The 24,915-nt window shown below is 45.6% G+C and overlaps 1 protein-coding gene across 1 annotated transcript in view; it reads left to right on the forward strand.

Moving 5' to 3' along the window:
• ATP11A (ATPase phospholipid transporting 11A) overlaps positions 1–23,056 on the forward strand; it is a 135,708-nt gene extending 112,652 nt beyond the window's left edge. Inside the window, exons 20-30 of the mRNA XM_054719971.1 lie at positions 2,091–2,265; positions 4,135–4,237; positions 4,496–4,641; positions 5,187–5,246; positions 6,054–6,181; positions 7,131–7,266; positions 13,470–13,535; positions 14,930–15,033; positions 17,226–17,391; positions 21,647–21,750; positions 23,017–23,056. Coding sequence (XP_054575946.1) covers positions 2,091–2,265; positions 4,135–4,237; positions 4,496–4,641; positions 5,187–5,246; positions 6,054–6,181; positions 7,131–7,266; positions 13,470–13,535; positions 14,930–15,033; positions 17,226–17,391; positions 21,647–21,739 — 1,177 coding nt within the window. The 3' untranslated portion in view covers positions 21,740–21,750; positions 23,017–23,056. The remainder of the gene's footprint in view (positions 1–2,090; positions 2,266–4,134; positions 4,238–4,495; positions 4,642–5,186; positions 5,247–6,053; positions 6,182–7,130; positions 7,267–13,469; positions 13,536–14,929; positions 15,034–17,225; positions 17,392–21,646; positions 21,751–23,016) is intronic.
• The last annotated feature ends 1,859 nt before the right edge of the window (positions 23,057–24,915 follow it).

Here is a 24,915-nt window from a genome sequence, read left to right on the forward strand (position 1 = left end):
ATAGGATCATTTTCATGTGTCTTTTTAAAAAATTATGTTTTTATCGATTTCAGAGAGAGGAAGGGAGAGGGAGAGAGCAAGAGAAACATCCATGATGAGAGAGAATCATTGATCGGTTGCCTCCTGCAATGCCCCCTACTTGGGATGGAGCCTGAAACCCGGGCATGTGCCCTGACTGGGAATCTAACCATGACCTCTTAGTTCATGGGTCGGCACTCAACTACTGAGCCACACCGGCTGCGTTCTCATCTGTTTCTAAGACACTTGGGGTGGGGGGTAGGGGAGGACAGGCAGTACTTTGGATTCCTCAGAGCATCTGCCAGACCAGGGAAGGAAATATTAATAATACATGGTTGCTTGTCTGTTAAGACAAAACAATATATGCTCCAGAGTTGTTGTTTTTTCCAAGAATACTCGGAATTTATTCTGATACATTTTATAAATGTTGTCCTTGCTGGTGTTACTTGCGTGATCTAAGAATAGACTTTATTTGAATCGTCTTAGGTTGTCATTAATGTAGGTAAAGCAAAAGCAGCTCTCTAATCAAATGTAAATTTTAAATTGTTCATAAATAGTACAAAGCTATTTCCCTTCACCTAATTCTGCAGAGTTCCTTTTGGGGATTAGAGATGTCCCTTGTAATTTTGAAACCCAGCAAAGAGAAATATTATAACCATGTTCTTCCCAATGCAGGTCATACAGGCATAATACCAAGGAGATATTAGCTGTGAAGTTGAAGACTGAGGGTGGCCAATGTGGCCAGGAAGTTTGGGAATAAAGACTGACCTCTTTAGACTGCAAGATAAATGCTTTCCTTCTATTGTTGGGCAGTCCTGGGACACACACAGGAATCCACAGTTAGAACTGTGTGTTTGCTTTGCCTAAGTGAAATGTGAATGTATAATTAAAACACAATTTTAAAATTTAGTCAAAGGCTTTACATTCGGTCCTTTAAAGATCATATTGATAAAACAAGAAATACAATAGTCCCTCTCTAGCCACAGTTTCACTTTCCCCACTTTCAGTTACCTGTGGTCATGGTCAATAAGTAATAATGGAAAACACCAGAAATAATGCACAGGTTTTCACTGTGCACTGTTCTGCATAGTGTGGTAAAATCTCAGCTGTCCTGCTCCGTCCCACCTGGAATGTGAATCACCCCTTTGTCCAGTATATCCACAAGAGAGACAGAATGACCCAGTTCATATAACTTCTATTACATTATCCTATCTAATAATCAAGTAACATGTAAATTACCATCACTCCACTATGCCCACGATTGGGTGGCAGGAGGCTGGGGGGCGGGACTCGGGGTGGCCTATCCGGCCATTGAGAGGCACGGATCCGCTGCCACTGAGGGGGGCTACCCTGCTGTTGAGAAGCGCCTCTCAACAGCAGGGTAGCCTCCCTCAGAGGCCGCGGACCATCAAAAGTGGGGGAGCTGGGTGCCTGTCTGCTCCGGCACCAGGCCTTTCAGAAGCCTCCGCCGAGCCGGAGGCTTCTGAAAGGCCTGGTGCACCAGCGGACAGCATCCAGCTCCACCGCGAAAAGCGAAAGCGTGTAGGGGACCCTACACGTGCATGATTCAATCATGCACTGGGCCTCTAGTATTATTATAATTATTCTATTTTATTATTAATTATTGTTGATCTCTTACTGTACCTAATTTATAAATTAAACTTCATCAGATATATGTATGTATCGGGAAAAATATAGTGTATATAGGTCGGTACTACCTGCAACCACTGGGGGCTCTTGGAGAGTGTTCTCTGAGGATAAGCGGCGGGAGTTACTATATAGCAGGTCCTTGAAAAACATCATTTCAGTCCATGCTGTTTTGCTATAACATTGATGAGACGCCACGAGAACTTAACTCTTGTGTACATTGGCCTATGGTAAAATCGGTTTCCTTATACATTGTTTTGCTTAAAGTCACAGAATCTATGGACCAGCATCAAGTTACTGTACTAGCTTCCTAATCCCTTGATCATGGATTTGTATCATCTCTAGATATTCAAGAAAGTTATGTAGTCTTCTAAAATCTATAAACTTAGTTATTGAGTAATCTCTCTGATTTGTGTCATTAACAGACTTTCAACAGATATGCAAGACTATGGTTTAATTATTGATGGAGCTGCGCTGTCTTTAATAATGAAACCCCGAGAAGATGGCAGCTCCAGCAACTACCGAGAACGGTTCCTTGAAATCTGCCGGAACTGCAGCGCCGTGCTGTGCTGCCGGATGGCCCCTCTGCAGAAGGCCCAGGTCCGTGCTCCTGTCCCTTATCATTAGCTAGTGGTTGATGGGTATTTAAATACTGAACGCCATTCATTAGTTGTCATAACCACTGATTATTATTTTTTTAAATCTAGCCAAGTACCACCGTTTTTACATAGAAGCAAATGTGATAGAAATTTAAAACATGGGTCTTGTTTTGCTTATTGTGATTAGTACGAGTTCACTGAATCAAATGGATGACCCTTTTCTAGGGGCGATGTCTCTGTCTGACTTGTCTCATAAAATAAAACCGTACCACAAAGGTACGATCATTGACGGGAATGAACACTGAAGGCAGACGGTGTGACCTTAGCATTATTGAGCCAGTCACACGAACCCATTTCACCTTCAGAGTAACCCTGATAGATGGCTGGTGTTAATCTACTTTTACAAAGGAAGTACCTGAGGTGCAAAAAACCAGGGTAATTTTTCGAAAAGGAGGCATTTGGAAAATTACAGCCAGAATTTGGTTTCCCATTTGTCGGATTCCAAACTCATGTTCTACCCACTGCAACATATTCTTGTGGAAACACACACCTGATGGTTTTTTTAAAAATACTCTTTACAGCATTATGGCATACATATGTGAATATAGATCTCTTTCTGATATAAAACTACAACAGTTCCAATTTTGTTAAACCACGTTTTAGATACATTAGACCAATTTCTTGTGAACGATTCATGAAAGAAAACCGTAACTGCTCAGACTAACGCAGTGGGTTAAGGTAAAGTCCTAAATACCACGTGCAAAGAGGTCATGTTTAGCGTCCTTGCACGTGCACTTCACTAACCTGTTAAGTGGTGGTGTTACTAAGAATATAGGACTGGACCTCCCTGGCTAATTCTTTGTGAGGACAAGCTGAGACTCGAAAACTCATATACATTCTATCTAAGATAAAAAACGGTTTTATTCCCTACCCCCCTCTTATGTGTTTGATTCTATGTCAACCTTATATGTACTATACATAAATGCAGTTCTGAACCAAGTCTAACAAACTTTTTTACAAATTAATTTTTGTTTCAGTCTATCATCTTGAAACAAGAAGGCAATCTATACATTTTCCCCCTAATCTTTTTACTTGTGTATCTCAAACCATCATTTAGACACATGAATGGAAAATAGATATATTATAAAAAATTGGCTAAAACATTTGGAAATTATTAATTGCATTGGACTTTCAGATTTGTTTTTACACACATGACAAGTTTGAAAATTAAAATAGCATTACAATAGCTTATTTTAAAAAGTAGATGCTTGATAGCAAATAGTTTGAAATAGTAATATTTTCTAATAGAATACAATGTTGAGATTTTTCTTTTTGTATTTAAATATATTTTCCCTTTTGTTTAAATATGTGAGTGTAGCTGTAACTGAAAACTACTTCATCTATTTTATGACTATCTTCATTTTTCTAACCAGCCATATCTTATTGTAATCAAACCTTAGCTACTTTTGCTTTATTTTGTTTTTCTTTCAATATGAAATATATCATATATGGATAAAATAGATCGAATGTAGTACACTTACTTTAAGCCAGGGATGGGGAACGTCCGGTCCACGGGCTGTGTAAGGCCCGCAAAATCATTTGGTTTGGCCCTGCCAAGGCATTAGGAGTGAGTTAATTTAATGCTTGACCAAATATAGCAGACTAATTATTAAGTTGATAATTTTATATGATCCTCAAATGATGTTATAAATAATATCCAAATGGCCCTTGGCAGAAAAAAGGTCCCCCACCCCTGCTTAAGTAAATAACTTTTTCATTTTTCTTACCTAACTTATATCTTTCTTATTTAAACTTAGTTAATGATAACCTTATCAAAACAGAGAAGATCAGTTCTGTATTTCTTTTCCAGATTGTTAAATTAATCAAATTTTCAAAAGAGCACCCTATTACATTAGCAATCGGTGATGGCGCAAATGATGTCAGCATGATCCTGGAGGCCCATGTGGGCATAGGTAAGCCTCTTGTTTTTTGATTTCCTGCGCATCTTGGTAACTGAGATTTATTACTTCAGCTAAACAAGAAGGGGATACAGCCAAAGGCAAGATCATAGGCTTCAGATGACACATTTAGGGCAGCGTCTAGGATTTAGTACGTTCATGGCTGAGAAATCTCACAGCCATGGTTGTATCTAACCTTATTTTCTTATTCCCATTTTCACTTGCATGTTCTTGAGAAAGCGTGTACTCAGCACATTTATTCCCTTCTTATAGGCGTCATTGGAAAGGAAGGTCGTCAGGCTGCAAGGAACAGTGACTATGCAATACCTAAATTTAAGCATTTAAAGAAGATGCTACTCGTTCATGGGCATTTTTATTATATTAGGATATCGGAGCTTGTGCAATACTTCTTTTATAAGGTAGGAAGGAAGTACTTCCTTGCTCCTATCAACTGTTTCGGTGAAATATACTACACGTGATGGAATGACACATTAGACAGATGCCTTAAGGGGTGATTTATATAAAAATAGAAGTAATTGTCAGTAAGGAAGGGGCTGATCCAACGCTTTTCTCCCATTCACACAATTTCATGTGGAATCAATAAGAAGATATCATGAATGAGAAAGGGGCATTCTTTTATAATTCCTTGAACTAATTCCTTATTCATTATGCAATTTGATTCTTTCCTGTTTACACTGACACCTACATTGCTCCCTTCTGTGTCTTCAACAAATTTGCTTTTACATTATCTGTTCTCAGAGTTTCCAGAACATGGTCACATATGCACTGTAGGTGCTATTGAAAAAGAGAAAAAAATGTAAAGCCCATTGCCTGCTCATATGAGAACGTAGGACACTTTGGGTCACTCCCCAGATAAAGTGCTGTCACGTGGACAACCTCTGAGGAGGTTAGATGCTTCTTCCAGTGTTCCCTTGAACTAACAGGCATGTGACTTGTCTTTCAGAATGTCTGCTTCATTTTCCCTCAGTTTTTATACCAGTTCTTCTGTGGGTTTTCACAGCAGGTGAGTTCTAATGTCTTAAGTCAGAAGCTCCCCTGAGCCTTATCTACCTCCCACATGTTGTACAGTGTCAGGTAGGCTGCAGTGAGGGGAGAGTAGACAGCAGAAGCATGCAGGCCAGGATGGGGAGGGAGGCCTAAGTGCCCTCAGCAGCCCATCAGCAGGTGGAGAGAAGGAGTGGCGTGGAGGGGCCCATGTCTGCTGACTGCAGGCTTTCCCGTGGGGCCCAGTGAGTGATGTGCCCAGAACTTGCCTACCCCAAGCCCAGGAGAGCTGTGTTGGGCTTTCTGAACAGATTGAATCTAAATCTGAGATTCTGTCTTGGTGTCTCAGAATTCATTGGCTTCTGACACTTTCAAGTGCCAAGCAGAGGTGTGCAGGCCATCTGACGGGAGAAGAGACCGTCAGGGCACCTCCTTTCCCTCGCTCACTTGTTCTCCTGTCCTGCTCAGATGGGCTGTGGCCACCTGCTTTCATCTGAAGGGTCCGGCACTGGGGGAAATTGAAGCTTGAAGATGGCGATCAAAATAGCAAGCTTTTATGCAACTTTTTTTGTTGCAAGTTTGCAGTGGCCAAATGGGGTGGGTTACTGTCGGGCCTTCTCTCAGCCATGATTTTAATCTTGACTAGTTGACATCATGAAGCTTTGAAAATTGTCCTGGTCCTTCTAAATCTGTAGAAAGAAGGCTCTGTCTGTATTCCAGACTGCTCGTGTTACGTCTTTGCAAATTAAAAATATATGTTTAACAATCAAAAAAGTTTAACAAGGTGCACGGGTGCTGTTTTCAGTGGATGTTCTCCTTCCTGCAGACGCTGTACGACACCGCCTACCTGACACTGTACAACATCAGTTTCACTTCCCTTCCGATTCTCTTGTACAGCCTGATGGAGCAGCACGTCAGCATGGACACACTCAAGAGGGACCCTTCCCTCTACAGGTACAGCGCCTCAGGCACACTTGCTTTAGAGCTTGGAGAATAACGAGGCAGCCAGAGGGCGGTGCCTCCAAATAAATGCCTGGTTGAATTACTTTAAAACCAGAAACATGCAGTGTCAGCTGATGCACTTGCTTTTACCAGAGTCCTTAAGCAAGAATCAATGTAATTTGACTGATTATACTTCAAATTTACTAATAGATAGGAGATTTATGTTGCATTTGAAATGTACATATCAAGTCAGTTCTTTTTTTTACCATATTGTGTTTTCTTTACCATGCCTTTTGTTTTTTTATTTGTTTACCATGGGTTTTTTTTGTTGATAAATTACGAAAGGACTGGGGATAAGGATGTCTATCCCCTTATAACCCAGTGCATATGATCTGAATTCTTTAAAAACCACATATGCTCTGCTTTATTCAGTGAGGGGGGAGAAAAGTTAACAGATCTGATTTTGGTGTGTTCTTTTCTGCTTTAACCCTTTGCACTCGCTAACCCTTTGCTACTGATGCTAACCGTGTCGAGTCACACTCGGCATCCGAGTACAAACGGTTAAAAAGTATGTTTTAATAACAAGGAAATTATGTTTGCTATTTCAGGACTGCACTTCAGGATGTCTGGCATATGTCAATGTGTTACTGGGTTTTTTTACGGCTTTTTAAATTAAACTTACTGTATTTCAGAAAATTTTAGATTCACATATAGTTGTAAGAAAGAATACAGAGTCTGTAAAACTGGAACACCCAAGTAGGATGGGTGGATGGTACCCACGCCAGTGCCCTGGTTGTGATTTTTGTCAGATGTTTTCACTGGGGGAATCTCTCCAGTGACTTAGAGACCCCTAGTGGACACAGGTGGTCACTGCAGAGCACAGTAGAGACTGCAGGGTCCCTGGCTGAGGCCCATTTTAATGGAATGCAGCCACTATGTTCTCACTGTTTTCCTTCCACAGAGATATCACCAAGAACGCTCTACTCCGCTGGCGAGCGTTCATTTACTGGACATTCTTAGGAGTATTCGACGCTCTGGTATTTTTCTTTGGTGCTTACTTCATGTTTGAAAATGCAACTGTGACCAGCAATGGACAGGTTAGTACCGAACTGGGCCTTGTTGTCTTGGCTGCCTGGGAATAACCCTTGATTGGTGTTCAATCCGTGGTCAGTGCAGTCATTCAGTACAGCCTGTGGGGTCTCCTGATAGTTGGGTATCTAGCTACCAAATCGCTTACAGGACATAGGACGTCAGTAAATGCACTGCTCCGCATAGCTCGGCTGACTGTGGGAAATCCCCTTCCTGAGGTTTTCAGACTTTGTTTCTGTAACTTATATTTCACCATTAGCTATTTATCTAGTGGTTCAGTTAGATCCGCCAAGCATGGGTTATTTAATATGGGAATTACTTTTGTATTTAACACATTTTCCCATTTTTTCACATGCACTTAAGTGTCTGTTTCCTTTGCAATGAGTAGATTGATAGTTTCTAATAGACATCAGCTCTCTGGTTGTTGCATAATTTCTAGGGTTTGTTTTATTTGTATCTTGATTTTTTTCTTTTTGCGACTTGCTTTCCTTCCCACTCTCAGATAATGACTACCAACACACACATGGTAAGACAATTGTGGGTGTGTCCTCTATATGTTTTTGGAGTGCATTCTAGATAAAATATTTCTCGAAAATATTTTCAAATTGTGACTTCTTCTGTGTGCTTTGTCAGTAGAAACACTATTAGCTGCTGCTCCCCTCTCCTTCCTGTAGACGAAAGTTGTATTAGAGAAGTCTGTGTACATCTGATCATTTGTACTTGGTGTTTACCTCTGGATTTCTGTGTCAGGATTGCCACTGAGTCAGTGATGGTTTTCAGATTGACTTGTTTGAGCTTCCCTTTACCTTAAATAAGAGGCAACATATGCAGGCATGCGGGGCCTGTTGGGGACACTGCTTTGAATGTGGCAAACCCGTTCTACCTGGGACAATTGCAGAAGACATGGAGCACATGTCAGAATTGTGCCCTACCCGAATATTACATATTTACCTAGCCGTAAAAATAAACACTGTTGTTGATGTAAATAAGGGTAGCTCGTGAACAGAAGTTTGCTCCATTTCCTGTCTGACAGAACACCTCTCCCCATGTTGTCCTCCTGTGTGGCTCATCTCTTAGAACTGTTGGCTTGAAACCCGAAGGTCTTGCTACAGGTCTCATGGAATTTGTTTACCCATTTGTTTGTTTCTCATTTCTCATTACTAAAAGGTGCAGTTATCTTTCATTATAACGTAAACCAGTTTTTACTACATTGATCTTGAGAATTTTTTAAATTTTTTCACTCACTCTTCTACAAACTTTGCATTTTTCTGGAACTTGTTCTTTGTCTTAGTTTATTTTAATTTCTGGATGCTAGCAGGTCATAAATGTCATTAAATAGAGCTGTCTTACTGTTCTTTATGTTTCTTTTATAAGATTGTCCTTATGGGTTATGCTTTAAGTAAGCATCTCGTATGTATCTTAAAAAGAACTAAGCTTCTGTGTCCTGAGGACTGAAATTCCAGGACCGTGGTAGCCAGCCGATACGGAAGTAAGTGCTGTTCATCGGGCACTTTATTTGCAGTTCACTTTCACAAATCTTATCCTCTCAACTGCCATCGCCCATGGACACATTCATAGTTGAGGAAACTACACTTTAGACAGATTAAAGAATTTGTACAAAGTCAGGTAATTAGAACTCAAACCCAGGATATTTGGTACAAAATTTATAGTATTTGTTGTAGTCCATGCTGCTGCTTAATTGTTTAATCTCAGTGTTACATAGTAAAATTATAGGTGTGCCTGAAGAACCTATAGGGAGTGCTGGTTGACCAGTGTGGTGGGGCTTTGGGGTACAGACCATAGAGAGGCCTTGCCAAGGTGAAGTCTCAGCAGCATCTTCTCCTCCTGCTCAAATTCCAGTAGCCCTGATATGTCTCCAACCGAACTTCCACCAGCCACTCCTTATACCGATGTGGGTCAATGGATGCGGTGGTGTTTTGAGGCCTTGCATATGATCCAAGGATTTCTACCAATTCTTGACTTATCTCCTATTTCCTGTTTCCTTAAGGATGCCCTGAGCCCCTACAGATCCTAAATACTAACGTCTCAACTTCTAAAATGATGCTTTTCTGCAACACTTTTATATCTCCCATAATTAACATTTGCATGCCTTTGCTCAGCCATTATTGGACAGAACTATTAATTAGAATTTGAAACAATGACAGAAAGAGATATCAGAGTAAAGAAAACACAAGTTGACCTTTACCACTCCCACTAAGAAATGCCTGGTGGGTGACTTGCCACTCATTAGCCAAGAGCTGTGAGAGTCCTCTGCTCACTGGCCTGTCACGACAAAGATTGAGCACACATAATGCACATCCTGTCATATGAAAAGCTTCTGAGACGTATGGTGATATTAGGAAGCAGTACATGGGGCAGTTGGTGCCAAACAAAGTATTTAATGTGAGGTGTTTGTCTGTCTATAGTTATGCATTTTAGAGGCGAAATTAGCTCCAACTCACTAATACTCTATAGAAGTTAAATAATCTAAGGACCTAGAGTGTAACAGCAAGACAAATAATACTCATAGCATCCCTAATTATGAGTGACAAGGGTGTAAAGGACCTAGTGTGGATACTTACCCTGTGTCACAAGGAGGACAGGAGCTCCAAGAGATTGGCATAGCCCAAGGCCACTCCAGGTCAAGTGCAAGGCCAAGGCTGCATGTCTGCTATTGTAGCTCTAGACACCTTCCCCCCTCTTACCCCCCCCCCTGCCCCCACCATACACACACTGCCTGGGCATCCCCAGAGAGAGCCTTTCTCATTCTGCATTGTTGATGCTTAAATTCTTGTTTGCTTGCGGGAGAAGAGTGTTAGATCACTTGCAGAACTAAAAGTAGCGTCATAGGCTAGTTCTGTAGTAATTCAAGTAAACCTGCAAAATGCCAGTAAACACGGGTAGTCTCAGGTGACTGATGGCGATTTCCTTGGTTCTAAGGTGGCAGGGCAACGTGGAGGTGATAATGCTCATCGCTCTTCTGGTGGTGTGTCCTGATAAACGAGAAAGCATCTTCTTGGTGGTATTACTAGATGCCCTGTTTTATTGATTGTCAGTAGAGGAGGACCACTTTTTTAAAGACCTAAATCATCTTATAGGAATGTGTACAGCAGTAGTAGTATTGAGAGAACACTGAATGTAGTATTGAGAGAACACTGAATCACGGATAACTTTTTAAAAAGGGAAATTCACTTAGGGGCATTTTCAGCACAGACGTCATGAGCCATAATTACTTCTCAAATGAGAATGCTAAGGCAATGATTATTATTGTTGAACAGCAGGGATTCCTAGGCGAACACTTGAAAGTTTAGAGCGTAATATAATATGAGTCAGTAAACATCAAGGTAGCTGCAATTTGAACCATCGCCAGCCCGTGGAGCAAGGACAAATTGTGCCAGCAGACTTGGTAGCAATCCGGAATCTGTGCATGAAGGAAATGTAGTAGGTGTTTCTTGTGGCTGTGATCTTGAAAAAAATGCAAGTCAGGTTTGTTGTGGGATATTTTTATGCATAAAAATTAAATTGGTCTGGATCTTAGGGCTTTAAAAAGCAGGAACATTTCCTGCAAAATACCCATCTTCAGAAGAGAGAGGAAGAAGTGTGAGAAGGGATTAAATGTAGATCTGGTGGAGGGCAGGCTCCAGGGACATTCTACAAAATTCTTATTATCATCTGAGTGAGGCTATGAAGTTAGTGACATTCTCAATGGAGATAACAGTTAGGAAATCAGGCTCATGGGGGGCATGCTAGCTAATGAAGCTTGGAAAAAAGATGGTCCCTCCCGACAGTTCTTTGAAGAGGATTGGTATCCCAGTGAACCATGCCACCTCCCACCTCAAAATCCATAGAAATAATGGCAAACATTTTTAATAATACATTGGCTATTAGCAGTTAGCCTAAAGGCTCCCTTAAAACAAATAAGAAAATTCAGAGGAATTTATAGAGATAATATCATGATTGTCTATCCCAAAGGGCCAGAAATAGCGCGAGAGCATAGGTGAGGGTGGAGCAGATCCCAGCATTGCCCAGGGTTCTAACCAAAGTTTCAATTCTGGGTTCAAGCTAGTTGTGCTTTGTTGCTGTTCACTTGTAAACATGACAGCTGAGGCCCATGTGTTTTACTGGACTAGGCATCGGGATGCCTAATTTGTGATCCCAGGGCTACCATAATCCACAAATACAAGAAAACCTGGCAGTGCCCTAGAGCAGTACCCCCTTACCTCTGGAGAGAGAGAGAGATAAAGAAGTCACTTGAGTGGCTGAAAGCGTGTCCCTGATTTGTGACGCTGTTGGAGATATCCTGTCTCTCTCTGTGCAGACTCCATTTCCACAATTTGCTATTATCGAACACTTTTTAAAATGAGTTCCAGGTTTCCTACCCAGCAGGGGTGGCAAACAAGCGGGCTAGGGTATGAGGAAGTGGAGCGCAGGGCAGGTTGGCGGCCTTACTGCCAGGTCCCGCCCATGGTGCCCGCATGGGATTCAGAGCTGCCCCTCGCCCTACAGCAGGTTCACCCCTCACTTTGGCTAACAGCATCAGCCTCCAGTGAAAACAAAACAGAGCCAATTTGCTCTCCAACACCCAGCTGGCCAAGCGTTTTTGTAGTCCTCTGCCAGACTGCAGCCAGACTCAGAGTTATGAAATTTTCCTGCCTCAGAAATTAAGCATTGAAGGGAGAACACTTATTTTTGAGTGTTTCCCAGCCTGACCATTATTGCCACTTGGGGCCAGAGAGCTCTTGGTTGTGGGTTGCCCAATGCAATTAGCAGACCCCTGGCCTCTGCCTGCTAGATGCCTGTAGCACCTCTCCTCCCCTCCCCCCATGGTGACAACCAAAAATGTCTCCAGACACTGCAAGTGTCCCCTGGAGACAGAATTCCCGCTCCCCTCCCCACTGAGAGCCACTGGTGAGTGTAGCTCTGAGTGACGGGAACCCAGTTTCGCTCATGGTGCTGAAGTAGAATGAAGTGTAAAGAGATGTTCATTGGGGGCGGGATACTTATGAAGTCTGTTTACAACAAAGTCCTAACACGTTACTTAGTTTTTCTTCTGGAATTCTACCAGTAGTTCTTACCTCACTAGATGTCTCACAAGATGAGTAGCCTACACATTCACCTGAATCGAGTCACGTGTAGGTTGACAATTTGTATTCCAGTTTTTTAAATTCGTTGTGAAATAAAGCTTTATATTCTGTTAAAGAAGGACAGGAACGTTTTCTCAGAGGCATGGTTCGCAGTACCAGGCACAGCAGGTTCTTAGTGTGGAAACCTTGAAGAAACTTACTCATAGAATTGTCCCCCGTAAGGGAAAGAAGTCTCAAGCAGTAGGTGTTCTATTTTGCTTGTGTCTTTGTCTGTAGGTGGGAATGTGTTGTTTTCATGATGTGACCCGTGAGTGCTTCCATCTCACACCATTCCCAGGTCCTCGGGCGCCTGGAGCCCTGCTCCCTGCTCTCGCCTCTCGGCGGCCTCTTCTGAGGGACTGTTGACATGTCTGTGGTTCTGGCCATCAGACTGGCTGCAGGGTGCCTTCACGCAGCTCTGTCTTGTCTGCCTCATTTCTCCCTTTCCTGCTATTTTCCCGAGGAAATCCCATCCATGTGTCGCACATACGTGACGTGATTGTTTTCTCTCGCTGCTTATTAGCAAAATGTTCCAGCACTTGCTTTTCTTCCAAAGCAGGCAGGCGTTGGACTCGAGTCCAAAAGAGAATAGACAGAAACTCTACTGAGTTTACCCTTGAACGCACAGAAGGCATAGAACTGGGTAATTGGGTAAATGTCGCTTCGACATGAAACTCGAAACGGAAAAACCAGAGTTAGCATCGTGCGTATGTAATACCAGCTCTTCCGTGTTTTTCTTGCTCCCAGTTTGTGACGTTAGGACTGATGCGTGTTGACAGCACCGAGGGAGCCAGTATCGGGGTGACAGGACTGTCAGTGTAGGAAGGGCTGTTTCCACCTCTCGGTCACATCCCTCTCGGCCCTGAGGGACGGCACTGGGGAGCCGGGGGTTGAGTGCCCAGGGTAGGGTGTTCACTGCCATCTCCTCTCACTTTGTAGTAACAAGACCTCTAGTCCCTGTATCTTGGGGGTGTGAAGTGTTGGCGCAGGGCAACAATGAGATGTATCCTCTAAACACTCTGGTTGTGAGTGTGAAGGGGGGAAGATGCATATTAACAAAAGACGGCTTGGACTCTCTGTCCCCACAGATCTTCGGAAACTGGACCTTTGGGACGCTGGTGTTCACTGTGATGGTGTTTACCGTCACACTAAAGGTAAATTCTCCTGTGTTGGTGCTGCTGCTGGCCACAGTTAAACCCCGGCATGTGTAGGTCTCCCCATCTTTGAACTACAAATCCGTTCCAAGTTACAGTCCACACTAGCACGCAGCCCAGATGAGCACCTGGGCCCAGTCAGGGGGCTTCTTACCACCATTCAAACGAGCGAGGCGCAGACTCAGTTCACCCTGCGACCCAGTACGCAGACCTCCAGAATGATATAGAAGGCAGGTGTTTTTTATTAAATTATGTATCAGTTACAGTGGACATACAATATGATATTAGTTTCAGGAGTACAGCATAGTGATTAGACATTTATGTACCTTATGAAGTCTAATACCCATCCCATAACATGCATAGTTATTACATTATTACTGCCTGTAGTCCCTATGCTGTCCATAAGTCTAATACCCATCCCATAACATGCATGGTTATTACATTATTACTGCCTGTAGTCCCTATGCTGTCCATAAGTCTAATACCCATCCCATAACATGCATAGTTATTACATTATTACTGCCTGAAGTCCCTATGCTGTCCTTTACAGCCCGAGACTATTTTTATAACTGGCAATTTGTACTTCTCAATCCCTTTCACCTTTTCCACCCATCCCTCAATGAGCCTTTTCTTTGTGAAAGGATTCAGATTAGAATTATTTTCATTGGCAAGCCCACCTGCCCCCCAGCATAATAAAAAATGCACTTTAACTGAAATCAGTGTATTATGGAAAATCCAGCTCTTTTGTTTTATTTATTTTTTAATATATTTTTTTATTGATTTCAGAGAGGAAGAGAAAGGGAGTGAGCGATAGAAACATCAATGATGAGAGATAATCATTGATCAGCTGCCTCCCACATGCCCCCCACTGGGGATCAAGCCTGCAACCCAGGCATGTGCCCTTGACCGGAATGGAACCTGGGACCCTTCAGTCCACAGGCCGGCGCTCTATCCACTGAGTCAACCCGGCCAGGGCCCAGCTCTTTTAAAAGTCAAATTCTATACGGGACATTATTATGAAAGTCCCACACCTATCCATCTGAGTTTTAAAAAGTGATACAAAGAAACTCCAAAAGTAATTTTCTTAGTAGTAATATAGCCAATACCTTAAGCGATCGCCCCTGAGTCCCTGCTGTTGGAGAAACACTTCCCAGTGCGTTTCCCCCGGATCCTGGTGGGAGTTACTAGAAATGCTGTGATTACAAGGACGTGACCTCACACATTCTGTATCTTCATTGGAAGAATAAGGGTTTGTTTTCCTTGACCAGTTTCATATGGACATTTTGGCTAAAATTAAGGTATTGGTTGGTCTCATTATTTTCTGGCTTTCTTTCCTCGCCATGGCTCACATGACATGTAGATAATATCCCTGTTAATCACCTTTTTTCTTTCAGCTGGCATTAGATACACACTACTGGACTTGGATAAACCACTTTGTCATCTGGGGGTCGCTGCTATTCTACGTTGTCTTTTCCCTCCTCTGGGGAGGAATTATCTGGTAAGAATTATAAGTATTCTGTAATCGTTATTACCTTTATAGTCCTGCAGTATCTTTCATCAGGGTCTCAAAACACATTTTCCACTTAACCTCATTCCTGTGTGCAAGTATTTGTTGAATGCCTGCTGTGTGCAAGGCACTGTGCCATGGCGGGAATGAGGTAGGCATGGTCCCTACCCCTTCTACCCTTTGGACCCCACATTTTCAGTGGCGGCAACATGCTGGATTATAACTTATTGGGATTTTGACAAGTGAGGAACCAACCGGATGCTATAGCAAGGGACCTATTTCACACTGAAGGTCAGAGAAGGTTTCTCAAATAAAATTGTTATTTAAACTGGAACCTGGGAGAAAATCACCACCATCATAACAGGTCTCACTTATTAAATGCTTCCTGGAATGAGGCATGGGCTAAGTATTTGACAGCACATGTCTCATTCCGTCTTCCTCCTAACCACATTCTCCATACACTGTAAGTGATAAGATGGACAGAGAGAGCAGCACCACTGGGTGGAGGCAGCCTGACTCCAGACAGAGCCCTACTCCTAAGGAAGAGAGATGCATGTGCAAAAGCACTGTGGCAGGGCCATGGCAAGTCCACTGTGACTGGAGAGGAGCCTTGGTCCAGCTGGAAAAGGAGGTAGGAGCAGGCCACACTGGGCCTATAGGACAGGTAGGACCACAGCCCCAATCTGACCACAGTGGAACAGCATCGAGGATTTTAAACAGAGGGAGTGGCAGAGTCTGATTGCTGTTTGAGAAAGACCGCCGTGTTGAAAACGAGCGTGTGAGTGAAAAGCAGATAGGACATGTGGTTTAGATATTATTGCAACAAAGCATTCAAGAAGCAGTGTTGGTTTGGTCAGTTCTGAGGAGGGCAAGAAGTGGCTGCACTTGACATGTGTTCGGGTGCTGTCACAAGCACCCCTTCGCCCGTGCTCTTCCTACCACCCAAAATGCCCTTTCTGGTTAGCCTGCCTCTTGAGCTCTTCTTCATCCTTCAGAACCCTGTGGTTCCTTGTCCTCTTCAATGCTTCCCTCGAGTCACCTCACAGACGGTTCCATCTCGTCCCCTAAGCATTTATTCATTCTCCTGTCACGACAGGTACCATATTGTCTTATTCTCCTGTGTACATTTCTACCTTCCCCATAAAGCAGAGCCTTTCCTGAGCAGGGCTGGGACTAGGGGAAGGTAAGTGAGGAGTGGCCGTGACCTGGGGGAGAGTGCCTCCTTCAATTAGGCCTGGCTGGATCCTCTCCACTTTGCAACTTCAATATGGAGCACAGCTCCTGAGAAACACGGGCAGCCCCTGAAAGTAGAGAAAGCCTCTGTGATCAACCTTGTCCCCATGTTGGCAGTCACTGATATCCACCCAACCTCTCATTACATTACTGCCCCCTCGTGACCAAAGCCATGCATTACATGTTGTTTGCGATCTGGAAATACAGAAATGTTAGATACGTTTTGAGTGGGTTTCCAACAACCCTGTGCCAAGCTTTAAAAAAGTCCCTGAAATTCTAGTGAACTTTTCAAAGCTGCTAACGCTGCAGCCGTGGAAGAGGAATATTTCATCCTGGAAACTTCTCTGACTGGCTCCTGGGCCTCGGGGTTTAGGGATCATGAAACTGTAACTCAAGTTCAGCATTATATCAGTTGCTGCATCCTTTTCAACTTCTTTTACGGAGCCCAACATAGATATTTCCTTTGAGTTATAGATTTGCCTGTCCGGGAAGCCATTTCATGCTCTGTATTCTTATAGGCAATTTTTAAGAATTTTATGGCATAGTTAACTAGAGCTCTGACGAGCAGAACCTTTGTAAATCTTCACGTTAATAGCCATTGTGATTCTGAGATACCAAAAAAATTACCTATTTTAATCTTTTTTGTTGTTCTGAAACTGAACTTCAGGGACTTACTTTCCCTTTGGGAGGACTTCAGACAATTCCCTCCTCCTTTTCCCATTCGGAACACCCCAGCATTACAGGGGGAGTTCTCCAGCCCATTGGGGCTGTGATTAATTCGAAGCAGGCAGGTTCAGCGGCTTACCCAGTGACCATCGTGCCAGGAGTAAAAGCTGCCAGGATGAATGGGCTCTTTGTGCTAGTGCAGGAAACAGCGGGATTTCGGTGTTTCTCCTGATGATTTCTGACCTGCTATCCTGTTGTTTTTCTTCTTTCCCTCAACGCTCCAGGCCATTCCTCAATTATCAAAGGATGTACTATGTGTTCATACAGATGTTATCCAGTGGCCCTGCCTGGCTGGCCATCATCCTGCTCATCACGATCAGCCTCCTTCCCGATGTTCTCAAGAAAGTCCTGTGCAGGCAGCTGTGGCCCACCGCCACAGAGAGAGTCCAGGTACCCGGCGGCTCCCACAGGGGCATGGGCGCCGCAGCTCCCCAGATTCAGAGCAGGATACGGTCATTGCCAAGGATAGCATGAAAGGTTTGGTCATCAATACAGGTATTATAATAAATTTCATGATAGATGATTTTAAACATTAACTTAGGTAAAATTCAAGATGACCAATGTTTAGACCTAAGCATATAGTCAGTTAAAATAAGAAAAAGATTAAGCCAATACAAAAGACCAATTATTGCATGTAAATCTAAAAAAGTTTGTTTAAATCAGTCATTATTTTAAAGATAAAATTGCATTATTTTTAGGGATGGTGAATTTGACTCAAAACTTTAGCATTTACACTGGGAAATTCTGGTAGTTAGTCGGGCTACTTAGTTTCCACATTCCCAAATTAAGGCCAACAAGCTGAATTCTGGATTCAGGTAAGAAGTGAGATATGCAGAATGTCCAAACTGGCATAGGACACAGAAGGTGTCACTCAGAGCTTTCTAAAACCATGCTGGCCCTTCCAAGAGCTCTCAGGGAGGGCACAACCCCCACCCCCTCACCCCTGCAATCTCAGGGAGTTCACATCCCCCACCACCTCACCCTTGCAATCTCAGGGAGCTCTCATCCCCCACCCCCTCACCCCTGCAATCTCAGGGAGGGCACAACCCCTACCCCCTCACCCCTTCAATCTCAGGGAGCTCACATCCCCCACCCCCTCACCCCTGCAATCTCAGGGAGGGCACAACCTTTACCCCCTCACCCCTGCAGTCTCAGGGAGGGCACATCCCCCACCCCCTCAACCCTGCAGTCTCAGGGAGGGCACGTCCCCCACCCCCTCACCCCTGTGATTTGCCCATGGAGGTGCAGAGCCTCAATAAGGAGAAGGAAGGGCCCTGGTGAGAGGGCGGAAGCCACAGCTGAGGCTGTTCCTGCGGGTTGCCTGTCTTCCTCGTAGAGCACAGGTGGTTGTGCAGGTGAAGGAGGGAGGGCGGGCGTAAGGAGAAGAGGACATGTCATAGGTCCTGGGAGCAGTGGTGAGGCACTCCGGAAAGCTGCATCTCCAAGTGCTGTTGGCCCAGGTTTGGGATGGAAAACACGTAGCCCTCACTGGGGTGCAGTGGAGGGGCCTGGCACTGCCTTTTCCCCACCCCGTCTGATCCCGGCAGTGGAATGGGATCTGGGTGGGTGAGCTTTCTCAGAACTCTGGTGTTAATTTCAAATGGTGAAGCCAGTGGCACCAGTTCCTAGCGATTCCCTCCTGTATGTACCTGCCATGTTTGTAAAGTCGGTGCCGACACAAACTCAGGAGATCGGCGAGAGTATGCACGTCTAACTGCCCTACGAATTGTTTCAAGTTTTCATCTTTAAACAAGTGATATAGGACAGGGGTGTTTTTAGGGCTTTGCTGGCAAGGAGGAGAAATACAGCAAGAATGAGGTCCATACGGCCTTCTAGCAAGTGAGAGTCCCCGGACACGGGGGGCTAGAACTGTTAGGAACGTGGCCCGCCTTGTCTGGTCGCTTAGCACGCTGCACTGGTGTACGTGGGACATTGTTGGCATTTAATCAGACTCACCGTTGTTCTTGTTTCTCTCTTCCTTTCCTCGTTCCCTTCCGTCTTCTGACCTCTGTGCCTAAATAAACTGCTACCTTATCTAACGATGTGCGTGGTCCCTCCTGAACCTGCTGGGACTGTCAGGCTAAGAACCAGTGCCTTTCTGTCGAGCAGTCCACCATCTTTATGCTTTCTCAGACTTCCAGCAGCCTGAGTTTCTGACGGAACAAGGTGATGCTTTCTGCCTTTTTGCATGTTAGAGTTTATAGTCACAGGACAACAGAGGACTGACTTTTAATAGCCAGAGCTGCCGAACACACTGCTGTTCACGGCTCCTATGTCTGTGATAACCACCACCACACCAGGAAATACAGGGCTAACTTGTACCTGGATGTGGGAAGGTCATGTAGACTGTGATTTCTATCAATACCACTAACCAGTGTTTCTCTCTCAGCGTCCATTGGAAGTATTCTACCCCACCTGCAGGGGTCGGCTGCGTCTTCACTCAGGCCCAGCCGATCGCATCAGGCTGTGCTGCCTTACATTCGTGGTTCCTGCACGTGAAGGTGTGGGTGTGGCAGTTGCTAAGTCACGCAAGCCCCTGCGTGAGCAGAGTTTCCTCAGTGCCGTCCTTCTCTCCGCAGCCCAGAGAGGATGGGTAGCAAGACCTCCTCGCTCACATTCACCTCTTAAGTCCATTCTGCAGACAGGGAAACCGAGGCCTCCCCAGTGCAGTGTGCTCGGGCCAGCCATCTGGGCTGTGGACAAAGCCAGGAGAAATGTGTTTTGAGTCAAAAGTTCTACCAAATTCATTTTTAAAAATTTTGTTTTAATCTGATGGTTTCTAGAAAAAAGCCTTCTACTTTGCTTTAAATAGTTGTAGTAGCCTGTTTCTCAGCCAGGTAGAGCCAATCACACAGCATTTCTCTGTGGCAGTCGCCTTGGATCAAAGCCTTTTTATCAGAGCCAAGATTTGAGGGACAACGCATTTTCTAGAGACTGGTGTCTGTGTCCCCGCTGTTAGCCCATGAACCCAAATACCACATTTATGTGTTCCCCCAAAGTATTGATACTTTGAAAACACATTTGGTATTCACGGTTTACGAATGCAGCTTAGGAAAATGTTTAATAGGAAAACGCCTAAAGCAAGGAAAGGCTCCTTTTTTCTTTAAATAACAGCTACTCTTCTATACATTTTAAACACTATTTTTTAACTAATAAGATGGTACTTTTTTTTTTTTTTTTCAGTTCAAGTGGTTATTGGCAAAGTTTTCTAATCTGGTGCCATCAGAATTAGAATTAATTACCTAGCTTCATGTCGCTGTGTACATATCTGAAAAGGCTCAGGATGGAATTATTGGGAACACTTCCATCAGTCCCAGGGGCGCTGATGGAATCGATCCAGTCGTGCCAGCTCTGTGCTGAACGTGAGCGCTCTAACTATCGATGCCGCTTAGTGAGAGTGGATTCGCTTCTGCACCTTTACAGAAGCCAGACTCTGGCTGCTTGGAGCAGGCCGTCACTGAGTGCTCCGTGGTGTCTAGCCACACGGGGTGTGACCACAGGTGTCCCCACACCCACACCTTCACACACAGTCCCTGCAGCCAGCACGCTCCTGGCACACACGCGGTGAAGGCTGGTGTTGCTATAAAACCACCCCGATTGTTGCAAAACTTTGGAGGAATAAACATTAGGCTAGTTCTTATATGGAATATATAGTACTTCAAATGGATGGATTTTTTTTTCTTTTAACCTGTTCTATTAAAAAGTAAAACATCGCAGGCACCAAGTTTCATATATATATGTGTGTGCATACATATATATATATATGTGTGTGTTTATAACTACCTATATTTTTATATATAATTGAATTATATATAATTCAAAGGGCAATAACTCTACCTCCTGTTTAGCTCATTCTTCTCCTCCCCAGAAGACATTCTGCAATTCAGACCTGTGGTTCTTCACTTTTTAAAATCTTCTTCCTATTACTGAGAAACTAATATGATCGGACTGGAAAGTCTCAGTGTTCATATTCCAGCCCTGCTGACCTGCAGCACTGGGCTTTCAGGATCCTAGCCGTGGACAGGACTCTTCTGTTTGACTAGAGACAGGGCTGAGGATCAGAAGGAAAAGGAGAGATGGGAGGACAGAAGGACTGGGGCAGACAGGAAGACAGGCAGAAGGACAAGGATGGGCAGGCGCACAGTTCCTCCCCTCAGGGAACCTTGGTGCTGTTTTTGGGAGGGTGGGGGGCAGCTGTCTAGTAAATGGCACTTGAGAAGCCTTCATCTGAGTATGGCAGGATTTTTGGCTTCAGGGTCTGGAAGCATTTCCTGTGCTCGCGACAGAGGCTGGCCTTTGCTGGGTCGGAAGAGGCCCGGCAGGTGGCCCTTCAGCTGAGACCCTGCTCTCCCGCGTGGCCCGTCCTCTGCACCAGCTCCCTCCTGCTAGGGAGACCCCCTCTTTCCCCCAGCGGAGCCCCTGGGAATGCCCACACTGAGAGCCCCGTGCCCATCCTGCCCCGGGTTTTCACAGACTTTCACGTGAGTCCAACGTGCCCTATTCACACAGAGGGGCCTAGTGAGCGGCCCTCATGGGCACTGGCCCCCACCCCAGCTACAGGGCTGGATTCTGCCCTCAGCCGGCCCGGTGAGCTCTCTTGGTTCCCCACGTGGCAGCCATCTCAGTGTCTTTCCTCGCCTTGCAGAAGAGCTCGAAACTCAAAACAGCGGTCGATGCCGCGCTGAGTCCGGACAGGCCACTGCTGAAGGACGTCTTGCCGGGGCCGAGGCGTGATTAGCCCACGGATAGGTAACGGCGTCCACCATGCTGCCTGGCAGGCCCCCTGGGTGTGCTGTGATCTTTCAAACTGTCTGTTTTTCCTCCAAAGTTTTGCTGTGCTGTGCCGTTTTGATAACAAAGATTCATTTAAAACAAACAAAAAAAGGAAATCATTTTTACACACACATGTATGTGTATTTCTATCCCAGGTAAGTGACCTGCCTGAGAGTGGCTGGACTGCATATGGTTGAGTGTTGTGTATACACATGTGGATGTGCACAGATCCCCTACATGCACATACACACGCCGTGGTGAACATGGTTCCACGTGCACTTGCGTGAGGTCCCCGCGTGGTGTGCTCCGTGCTCGGTGTGCCAGAACGATCTCGTTCCTCGTCCTTGGTGGTGGAAACGGCTTCCTTTCACAGGTCCATCAGGAAAGGCCCTCTTGGGAAATAAAAAAAGGAGTGGTGAACGTTAGCCCAGGCGGGTCTGGTACGGATGCACTGTTGTCTGTCAGCTGAAGCCTGGTGTTGTGTCTGGGCCCAAAAAAACAAGGAGAGGAAACGCAGCCGTGGTCACACTGAGCTAGAGTCTTCAGATTTGACAAACCCCCTTCTCTGCCCCAAAGCAGGCACTCTTGGAATGCTCATTCCTTTAAAATAGATTTCTCCTCGCCCGGCCGGCACTCAGTGGTTGAACATCGACCTGTGAACCAGAAGGTCACGGGTCGATTCCCCGTCAGGGCACATGCCTAGGTTGCGGGCTCAATCCCCAGTGTGGAGCGTGCAGGAGGCAGCCGATCAATGATTCTCTCTCATCATTGATGTTTCTATCTCTCCCTCTCCCCTCCTCTCTGAAATCAATAAAAATATATTTTTAAAAAATACATTTCTCCTCTCTAGCTGCCCCTCACTCCCTGCCTGCCTGCCCTACATAAAGGTGTCTAGGACGAGTCACAGCACAGGCCCCACGTGTGTGACTAGAGATAGCGTAGGCTGGAGCCAGCGAGCCGGCCGGTCAGGATGACGTGGAGCCCGTCTCTGAGGGATGGCATGGCACTCTTACAGGGACAATCAGACCTAGTCCCTGGGGCCTTTATCAACATTGTCTTTACCCAACGATGGGACAGCAAGGGGAGTTTGTAGCCAGACCGAGATGCACCTGGATGGACGCCGGCTGACCGGTGTCCTGCAGTGGGAGCCCCCGACCAGAACCATGGCAGTGATTGCATCAGATCATCGTGGGTGGGATTCTTGCGGAGGGGCCTGACTCTGTCTTCTCTGTTTTCCGACAGAGCATGCACACCCAGAGTCAGGACCACTCTGAAGTCAGCCGTTTTGTCTCTCTGCACAGCCCCCACACCTCAGCCTTCTGGCCGGGCTCCTGCTCCACACAGGTGACGCTAACGTGCCCAGAGAGCAAGGAGTGCTCGGTCCTCCCTCCCATGGTCTGTGACTCAGACACCTGTCGCCATCCCGGCGGGAGACCCTGCTGCCACGGGCTCTGCGGGGAGGCAGGTGGCGAACAGATCACCAGTTCAAGCCTTTAAGAACCGCACGCGAGTGTGCGCCGTGCACGCGTGTGCTTGTCCTCTGCCCCCAAAGGAGGAAGAGGGGGCACCAGGACCCATCTGGAGTGCGGAGGCTGGCAGTCCGGGTTGTCACTTCTCACAGGCCTGGTGGCCTCAGGTATTTAGTTGGGCTGCTAAAAGGAAGGCGTGCACTGGGCCTGGTACAGGGCCTGCTACATCCGTCCCAGGTCAGGGTCTGTCTGCGCCACGCCCTCCGTCATCTCCGCCACACGCATCACCCGAGGAGGACATCTGCTTGGAGATGGGCAGTCCAGCTTTAGGCGGGAGGCAGTCACCCCACAGCTGTCCTGTAAGCACAGATGTGACTCTCCCTTGTGGAACCGATGGTCTGGCCGCCGCTTCCTTCTCCAGAGCCCTCTGGTACTTCCGCTTGTGGCACAGACACGAGTAATCGCGCATCCATTTCCCGTCGGAGTCGCCCCCCATGCTGTTGCTTTTGTTCAGAACCCTCCACGTACTGAAGCTGATTCTTAGGGTTGTGTCTGCTTCAAAGTTTGTTCCTCTGGGGGAGGTGTGACTCCTGTGTGTTTTGGACTCTGTGTTTCCATGTCTCTTCCTTTCCCGTCCCCTGGGAGGGGAAAAGAGTATTCACGTAGGAGGAATGGGCAATACTGTCCATTTAAGCTTTCCCAGTACAAGTTTTGAGATACTTACCTTTGCTTCCAAGGGTGAAGCGTGTCAGTTTACTCTTGTTGGGAAATGTTTATTTCGTGGGGGCTGGGGGAAGGGTGGTGGTCTCTTTCCGCGCCCTCCTGGAGAGGTGGCCTCTTGGGGGCGGTTCATCTTCCAAAATCTGTACAGGCCCACGGGTCTGCCCCTGAGATGGCCCGTGAGTCCTAAAAAGCAATATCGCCACTCGAGGCTGCCACCTCCCTGGTAGCTCTGACCAAAGCTCACTCTGAGCTTTCTGTTTGGCCTCTGCCTTGCTGTACGTGCGTCCAGCGGGTAGACCATCAGGAGGCTGCTGAGTTCAAGTTCTGTCACTTTCCTGCACTGGTGTTTCTATTTCTAGAAATAGCCTAGTTGACATAATAGCCTTAATGGTCCATAAGGAAGACATTTCAGTGTGAGATTCAAACTTTAAACGTTAAAACTGATGCCTTTTTAGAAAAGTGTCACCCGGAAACTAACCTAAAAGCAGAGACCTGGTCCACTGGCCAATCTCACGCTGCGGAATTGGGGGACGCTGGTAAGCGAACCCCGAGTCTGCTTCCGAGATGCTGGATGTTACATAGTTCAAATTTCACAATTTGATCGTATAATGTCTCACCTAGAATACTTATTTGATGTAGGGGATAAATTCACAGTAAGAACAGTGAACGCAGAGTAGTTGGGATAAGTTGAGGGGAAGTGTAAATGCCATACCAAAGACTAGGTAACGAAAGTCTGGCGCCCTGTCCATCCTGGGGGTCCTCCTCGCCACACTCACCCGTCCATCCTGTCTTCCTGTCACTCCCCATGTTCTGTGTGTGGGGTGGCAGCCCGTGGCCATTCTGGTCCACACTAGACCCTGCAAACAATGGTGTGTGCATTTTTACAGCCGTTTTTAAGAACCTAATATGGGTATACGTGTAATACCTGTAGGGGGGACAGATTCTCTGT

Source organism: Eptesicus fuscus, chromosome 8 (genome assembly GCF_027574615.1).
Source record: "Eptesicus fuscus isolate TK198812 chromosome 8, DD_ASM_mEF_20220401, whole genome shotgun sequence".
NCBI lineage: Eukaryota > Metazoa > Chordata > Mammalia > Chiroptera > Vespertilionidae > Eptesicus > Eptesicus fuscus.